The 9,223-nt window shown below is 31.8% G+C and overlaps 1 protein-coding gene across 6 annotated transcripts in view; it reads right to left on the bottom strand.

The window, feature by feature from the left end:
- Positions 1–9,223, bottom strand: part of LOC118746601 (neurogenic protein mastermind) — a 245,926-nt gene that overhangs the window by 37,392 nt on the left and 199,311 nt on the right. For all 6 annotated transcript variants that reach the window (XM_036480444.1, XM_036480443.1, XM_036480445.1 and 3 more), the window contains one exon: positions 4,345–4,662. In XM_036480444.1, the coding sequence (XP_036336337.1) occupies positions 4,345–4,662 (318 nt within the window). The remainder of the gene's footprint in view (positions 1–4,344; positions 4,663–9,223) is intronic.

Here is a 9,223-nt window from a genome sequence, read left to right as displayed (position 1 = left end):
CATGATCTGAACGAGAAAAGGATTTAATTTTAACAAAATAAAAAAAAAAAACAAGTATGTAGATATATGTATATAGGAATGTGCACGATACGTACTTATGTATGTTAAATATTTCTACAAGCATTGGATTACACAAGCGATTTGTAGCGAGTTTCATTGACATTTCGGTGTTAAAAGTAAGATTTTTTATTTATGATACACAAACTATTAAAATGAGGTGTGAAAAAAATAAATAAAAAAGGAGTAACACTTACGATCAAAATAATAGCAGTGTGACATTCTTAAAAGTGTTTGCTATTTTTGTTCGTTTATTTAATGTTTATTATATTTTTTTTTATAAAAGTCTAGCTTATTACATACCAAACACCATACAAATCCAAATTTCAAATTTTTACAAAAATTTCAAGAATTCAAAAAATGCTCACCACCAACATTACAAACTTTTTATTCAGAATTTTTAGAACAATTTTAGTGAATGCAATATTATTGTAGCCCATTAAATTTTAAAATTAAGTGCAACTTTGAAGTGACTGAATAATCGCGTTGATTTGGAATTTTATTTTTGCTGACGCTATTGTGCACGTAAAGTATGCTCAAAATTTCTTTTTATATAGAAGAAAATCACTAGCAGCGTCAGTAAAAAAACATATTAAAAATCAATGGAAATTTCTTGCCAGTTCAAACTTGCACCTTGTTAATCTAAAATTTTATGGGCTATAAAATTGCATAACTATTTTTTTTTTTTATTCTGAATATACAGTTTGAAATTTTTTGGTGAAAGTTTGCTGAATTTTTTAACGATGAGTCGATGAACAATTTTTTATTTTTATATTGTTAGTTTTAGTTATCGTTGGATAATTGGATTTTATTTGTTTATGTGCAAAAAAAAAAGACTTTCTTAACTTTGCTGCCCGACGTTTCGCCAAACTCCTTACCATCTTTTAGGGCGTTTTTACTTTTCTAATTTTTTACGAAGTTTGAAATGTGGATTTATATGGTGTTTGTTACAAAATGAGCTACACCAAAATGCCGCGCTGCTATAATTTTGACCGTAGGTGTACGTATATATGTATGGGGACGGCTGCTTAAAATGAAACGTAAATTTAAGTAGCAGCATCATTGTCTTAATACTACCAAGAACGTACACCTTTTAATGTAGCCACATTAGGGGGCATCACAAAAAAAAAAAAAAAAAATTGGTATTGTTTTTCCAACGGAATTATAAAATCTTTTTTATTCTAAGACTTTCGCCGAAATATTTTGAAAAAATATTAAGATATAAGTGAGTTGGACCGATTTGAAAATACCACCAAAAATCACATTATTTTGTTTTGTTAATAAATGTTCAAACATTTTTATGCAGACCTTTAACTTCTACTATATGTAAATTGTTGTCCTTTTTCCACAACATTAAAAACGGCCTCAGCTCAAAAAAAAAAAAAAATAGAAAAACCTTTTAAGCTTCAACTCTTTTATCATCTGAGGTGATGTTTTGGAAAAGAAACTTTAAAAACATTTTTTTTCTTTTCATAAAAAACTTAATATTTTTCCGTATTTTTTTAGGCGCAAGTCTTTAAATATAATAACGTAAATGATTCCGGTGGAAAGACTGTTACTTTTTTTGGTGATGCACCCTAATGTGTATAACACACTCAACATAAATATGTATACATATATGTGAATGTATTGTTTAAGTTAATGCGCGTACAAGAATTACCCATTAATGTAAACTCAAGAGCATTATCAACACTTTAGAGGTAGTGAAAAATTTGCGATAAAATTGTGCTTACAATGCTCATAGAAAGCCTATGACGTAATAATAAAACAATGACATTGTCAATAGCATGTGGGTGGCAAAAATAAATGAAAATAGCTTAAAATGAATTACAAAGGATGTTCAAATAATGAAATACGTGCATGAAATGTGAAGAACTCAAAGAAGTTTGAGCTTTTTGGATTTTTCATTGATGCACTAATAAATCGCTATGACACTAACTCCTAGTCCTGTCATGATATAAAATTGATGGATTAAAAAAATGAAGAAATAACAAGCAGTGGCGGAAAGTGAAGCCAGAAAAATCGACTATGATTTTAAAAGGCAATAAAAAAAGCTGAAGACAATAAAATATCTAAATATGTAAGTGAAAATAATTAAAAAAAAAAAACGCTAGAATAAAACTTTAGCACTGCCTAAACGCTTCTTAAATATGGCTGCGTTTGAATTTTTTTTTTTATTCTAGCTAATTTGCTGTTATACCCAGTAGAAATCACTCATACGCCATGTTGGCACTTAATAGAAGACATGGCGTATGAGTGACATGCATGCCAGCGCTGGTCGGATACAGCTGAAGAGACCAATTCTGAACGATCGCGACCACTTTACGTCTGTTTATATTTTGGTAACAGCCACCTTTTAGCTATTTTATGGCCAAAGCTTGGCTCTTTTGGCCAAAGTCGCAAAGGCTGGAGGAGATTTAGTGCCCGAATTGCGGTATTCGATATCGAATTTGACTCGAATAGTAATTTGAATTTGAGTTCAGGGCTTTCGTTTGCGCGTGCCCTGCGCCAATTTAAAATTGCTTTGGCGCAAAAAAAACTGCTCAAATTTTTTTCGATTGGATCGAAACGAATAATCATTTCGGCCGGCAGTTCACTTTGTCAATATTTTGCTGATAGACTTTAATGGAAATAAAGTCTGCCTCAAAACATATCGTTTGAACGGAACTCATTTTTAAAATATGACAGCGTGTAATTTATGGTTAAATTGTATTATTTTAATTTTTAATTTACATTGTTTAATTTGAATGAACCGACTAAATTACGCAAATATTTTTTTTTAGAGATTTTCAAAGGTAATCGATCGGCGCATATTTCGGCATAAATGCTTTTTCATAGTAGCGTGAATAAAAAAAAAAATATCGTCAAAAAATAAAACTATTGCGAAAACACATATTTATAACAACTAGACATATTTATAACAATTATAAAATTTTTTTTGTATGATAAAGTGTGTCATTCAGGACAATTTAATATTTAAATTTTGCCATATTTTAATGTATTACTGTTTATAACTTGGACAAATATTCGATTTTATTTTCAAAAAACATTTGTATGCCAACATAAGACGAAACTTTAGAGATAGAAGAATTGAGCTACGCGTTTAGTTTTTACGAGATTGGCTAATTCAAAAGGATACAATGGTTCACTCCAAATATCAGCCATCGAATCTTTATTACATCAAAAAAAGGCTGGGAAATTATCATCAAAATACAGACAAATACCCAAATTCATAAAAAATAAAGAACACTTTAACTGCTTTATAAATCGAAATTTTGTATGAAAATGTCTCTTTATAGAGCTCTTTAAACCTATTTTATTTTTTATGAATAAGGCCAAAAGACTTAAGCAAAATCCAGGATTTTGGGGACCCTACTACTTTCGAAGAAACTAGAGGGTTAGTAAACGCAGTGTCCTCAATATTGTAGGAAGTCATTAGGACAAATGACACGTGGCACAAAATATTTAGTACTTTAATATTGAGTTACTGTATAAATGGATATGATCGATTTCATTTGTTGATTTTTATGGGTTATAAATATCTAAAAATTATTAAAAATTGCAGTGGTTTTGCAAAAATAAATTTTTTCCCCAATAAATTAATTAGCTTTTTAATAGTTGTGTCAAAGGAGTATAAATAATATCGTGACATAATTTCGCACATTGACAAAATTCATCAAAACAGCAAAAATTTTATTTCAAGAGCGTATGAACTAGAAGTTGGCAGGGTAGCAGAGTTGTAATAGTATCCAGTCATTTGTGAATAATTAGTCACTTAATTTTTTGGTAATTTACTGCAATAAATTGTTGTATTCTATGACTAAAACTGAAAAAATAAAGTCACTATTCAGACTAACTTCTGGTGACTAATTATTGAAGTCCATTTTTGTTAGTCATTTAATTGAAATCCCCTTTTTTGAAGAAAATTGGTGTCATTTGATTGAAGTCTCTCACTGAAGTCATTTTAAATCAGGGTTAGTTAGGCTGCAGTCAGTCAGTTTCACCGCCGCTGTTTTTACTACTAAACGAATACAAATCTATTTGACGAGGGAGCAAAACAATCTAGAAAATGTTCGTAAATTCTTAAAAAATATAAGTTAATATTTTGAAGACTTCAAAGCTTAAAAACAAATTGAGTTTTCTTGCGCAAAATATAAAAAGAGTCCCTACAAATCACGCGCTTACAAATACTTGCAGAAATATCATTTTAAGCACATACGTAGTACATATGTACATACACATAACTAATAATACATATACATTCGCATTCACATTCAGCATGCCTACCATCATAATCATAATCCTGATAACCTTGATCATTCATTGCACCCGGCCCATGTGGCCGACCAGCAATCAATGTTGGACTCGGTGTGGAAAACATGGGCGGCGGTGGGATCGGACCAATTTCGGACACCGGTATTGGTGGTTCTGGCAACTCGGAGAGTAAAACACCGCCAGCGCCTGCACTACCGCCGCCGCCGCCACCACCACCACCACCACCACCGCCTTGGGAATTCACCATTTTACCATCGGACGCATAGGGTGGTGGTGTGCTGCCAGGTGGACCGCCAATAACATTATTCACTGCTGCGCCACTATCTGGATCTGAAAGCGAAAGAAATGGAGAAGAAAAGATGATATATATAAGCGAAGGGAAATGAATGAGTTTGGAGGATATACAATGTATGTAATCAAATTAATTTATAATCAAGGAGAGCGTATATTAAGTCTACATAAACTATTTATTTAGCATACTACTGAATCAATTATCGAACACATGAGTAGATACTTTACATACATACAAATTTATATAAATTAACCCATCGTGTGACGAATTTGAAGGCATGTATGTACATATATTTGACTTCTTTTAAGCCGGGTAAATATTTTTCTTTTCAAATTATAATTAAAAATTTCCTTAAATAAGTACTTATTTACTACCCAGATTTTCCCTTCACCCACACAACGTAGACTTTTAATTGTGTATGTATTTATGTAGGTGGCTACAACTGCAAAATGTATAATAAAATGTTTGGCTTTCAACAATTTGATTTACTGCTACGCTTTGCAACGGTTATAATCTTATTGCTGCAATTTTATGGCAGAAAAATGATAATAGTGCAGGCAATTTGCATAATTGGATTGCATCTCATGCACACCTAAAGTGCATTTATTTGTGTGTGTGTGTGTGGTAGTGCACATATATACGCATATGCATTAGGGTGGTCCAAAAACCAGTAATGTCGGAATTGTAATGAATGCTCTAATCCCCTAGGATTGTTCTATATCGAAAAAAGTGTGCCCCTATTTTTTTATATTGAAATCAGAAAAATATTTAGAGGTCGCTCACAGCGATCAAAGTGTTTCTATGTTTTTTTATATAGGGAAAAAACAACTTTTCGTAGAAATGGTGTAGAATTATTTAATATCATTAGTTTTCGATTGGAAAACTCTGGTTCTCTTCAGGAGACTTTCAATAATAATACCCAATTGTTTATTTAACCATTTTTTAATACTAACGATTTTTTATTGTTCCCCCCATGGCATTTTTTGGGGTTTTTGTGGGTTTTTGGCGGACCAATAAATTATAGTTGCGATGAAAAACTAGTTAAATAAACAATCGGGTATTATTATTGGGAGTCTCTTGCAGATAAACATAGTTTTCCGATAGAAAAATATTGATTTTTAAGAATTCTATACCATTTCTAGGAAAACGTGTTTTCTACCCATATAAAATACATGGAAAACTTTGGGCGACCTCTAAATATTTTGTGATTTCAAAATAAAAAAATAAGGACATGTTTTTTTTAGTTAAGAAAAATCCTAGGGGGTGAGAGCATATAAGTTCCGACTTTACCTTTTCACATGCATTTTTGGACCACCCTAATGTACATACATATGTATATGCAATTCCACTACTTAAGCGCTTTAACGGATTTAAGAGTATGTTTGCGAAGCTTTTGTACATTTTGTGTGCAAACAAATAACAAAATTTAATTAAATTTGGTAAGTGATTTCAATCAATTAAATAAATTGTTGAGTAGAAATAGTAAATTGGCCAATAAGCTTTGGACTATAAACGACTGAAATATACATAAATGCTGCGTTTTGTTTCTACATACTTACACACATCTGTAAGTACAAATATTTGCGGTATAAAATGCAGTAATAATAAGAAGAATTTGAATAGAAAAGAGGCTTAGGTTTACTTGAACAATTAAAAAACCCAAAATATTAAAATATCGAACTCTGAACTTAAAGAACACGAAAGTACTTAGTACTCAAAAATACTCTATTCCAATCATCGCTTTGATACATGTACTCAGGATTGATTCAAAGTACTTGGTATTAAATGTCGACCGAATACATAAAATCTGAGTTCTATTTACATTTAACGGTATTCAAAAATGATTGCACTCAATTTCAAGTTTCAATAACTTTCAAATATAATAATTGTTCCCAGTGCAGTTAGCCATAGAATTATTTAAAAAAATTAGTGCGTGTAAAATAAGAATATGGGTACCAAATGAAAGAGAATATAATTTTTTTCGAATTTCAAATTTGTAAAGTTTTGTGCCCTATGATGTTGATATTTTAAGGAGCTCCCTAATACGTACATACAATCCAGGCTTAAAGTATTTTCCCAGAATTTTTTTTACAACAATTTGATTTAAATTTGTTTCACGCTAGTTCCTCATAAAAGCATGGTTAATACTACAACAAGAAACACGAAAATAGAATTTCTAATAAATTTCATGCAAATCAACTTTTTGATCAGATGTTTTTTTTTTGAGATTTGAATTTTTTATGGAAAATGCAGTTTTGTAGCAAAGTTTGAAGTTTCTAAAAAAAATGCCGTTGATTATAGAGCATTTTTTCCCATACAAGGTATTTTCGAATTTGTTTTTATGAAAGAAAAGGCGTAAAGAATTGCCAAAAATCAACGGTAAGTCCTAGCTACCTCAAATTTGCACTTTATTATACTAAAATTTAATGGCCTAGACAACTGCATATATAATCTGATGAAAAGGTTGAACATTTACATGAAAATTTATTGAATTATAAAATAAAAACTTGTTTAACTCCTTGCTCTTGTGCGAGAGAGAAAACCCATATGCCATCTTTAGAGATAGTGTCACAGCAAAAGAGTTCCGGTCGATTTTAAAATTTTAGGAGTACTGGAACTCCCACAGAAACAAAGCCTTGGCATGACGTAACTGGCCTTTAAAAAATAGAATAAATGAAATAGAGAAATTCTGTTTTTTTAACAATGTAAATTTAAATGAACTTTTCACAAATTCGCGGCCCAGATCTCCCATAAAGATGTTCCTCTTTGTGGCTTTTTCCAACATTCTCAGGCTACTCCAACGGCCTTAGACTGGCCTAAGTAGTAATTGGATACATTTTTCTGTACCGAATTTTGTTGAGTTTTAAAATAAATTCAAAATAGCTGAGTTAACATACAAATATATCGCGATTATGGTTATTTGGGTCATTTCAAGCATATTTGCCCAAGAAACCATAGGTCTAAAATGAATTTCGAGCTAGTTTTTTTTTCAAAAAGTGGCTCACCTGTTGAAACAGCTGCATCGGAAACTAGCCAAAATGTGTATCTGGGGGTTTTTGGGGTCGAGGAATCCATTTCTGGCATTAATTTTTTCTTTTGAGGGCCGCCAGAGGGCGCTTCCGTACTTTTTTTTTGGATTTTAACGCCTTTTTTCCGAAAATCGACAACATGGTTTCGAAAATCCACGAAATTTGACTTTCTCATAATGCAGTTTAAATTTCTTAATAGCCTAAAATGTTCACTAGACTAAAATGTTCAAAAATTCACTTTAGACCTGTGGTTTCTTGGGCAATAAGGCTTGAAATGACCCAAATAATCATAATCGCGATGTGCCTCCTTTAATTTTTTTTGGCACCTACAAATCGACCCGCCCTAATGTAGGTATACTGGATGCCCTACACCCGACTTCCGGTTTCGACTAGAAGTGGGTTAAACTGACCGGAAGTCGATTTTTTAGACGGGATATACATATTTTTTACCCCACATTCGGATTCTACGCATAGAAATACCCACTTTTGTCGGAAAACTGACCGGAAGTCCACTCTTTTAAATTACACATGTATGTTTTTACTACAGACTCGGATTCTAAGGATAAAAATACGTTACTTTTGTTTGAAAGTTATTTCTCGGTAGTGCCTTTTACTACACCGCCCGAACAAAGTATTGGCACAGCAAATTTTTCATAATATATGCAACAATTTTTATTCTAATATTTTTTTGCCAATTTCGTATAAAAATATGTTTCATTCTACAACAAAAAAAAAAAAAATATAATTCCTAAACTTTGTGCAAAACTCGCGAGAATTCAGCAAATTTTCATGAAAATTTTAAACTTTTTAAGAAAATTTTTTAGAATTTTTTTGAGTATGCAGATTTGTAGCCCAATCAATTTTATTATAATAATGTGCAAAAAATATTAGAATAAAAATTGTTGCATATATTATGAAAAATTTGCTGTGCCAATACTTTGTTCAGGCGGTGTACCTCTAAATGGCCTTCGAGCTTCAACTCGTTCTGGACGTCTGTTAAAAAGTGATGAAAAAGGCACTTTCGAGAAAAAAGATTCAAACAAATGTTGCGTATTTTTGTCCACAGAATCCGGCCAGTTAATACCACCAAAAAATATAGAGCATCCCCGATTTGTTTATTAAATTTTTGCGGGTTTCAATAAAAAAAAACATTTCCCTCCATTTGAGGGTGAGGGAGGAGGGGAGGCCTAGGAACCCTGTATACCTACATACGTAGTATGTAGAACTTTTCCGAATCGGGCATGAGCATTCAGTCTCCCCATCATAGCAATTATTTAATATGGGTAATGCCCGTTAATGTTCATTTACATAATTTTACTGGATTATTGAGAAGCGCACGCGCGAAACTACTCTAAAAACTTTCTACACTCATATAAGTAAGTATCTTTTAGCGAATGCATTTAGTATCTTAGAACAAACAAACAAACATACATAGCTACAAACATACATATATCCATGAAAATTTTACAAAAATGTTGCTGCAAACTACGAGTAAAAAAGCGCTAACTAGCAACACTTTTCAGTGAACGAGTGCTTGTGTGAGTATTCCGCTGGATGTAAATCAACAACT

The sequence above is a fragment of the Rhagoletis pomonella genome, unplaced genomic scaffold (assembly GCF_013731165.1).
Source record: "Rhagoletis pomonella isolate Grant_MI unplaced genomic scaffold, Rhpom_1.0 Rhpom_scaffold_00011, whole genome shotgun sequence".
Taxonomy (NCBI): domain Eukaryota; kingdom Metazoa; phylum Arthropoda; class Insecta; order Diptera; family Tephritidae; genus Rhagoletis; species Rhagoletis pomonella.
The sequence above is the reverse complement of the archived record's forward strand: the minus strand, read 5'-3'. Positions and strand labels throughout refer to the sequence as shown.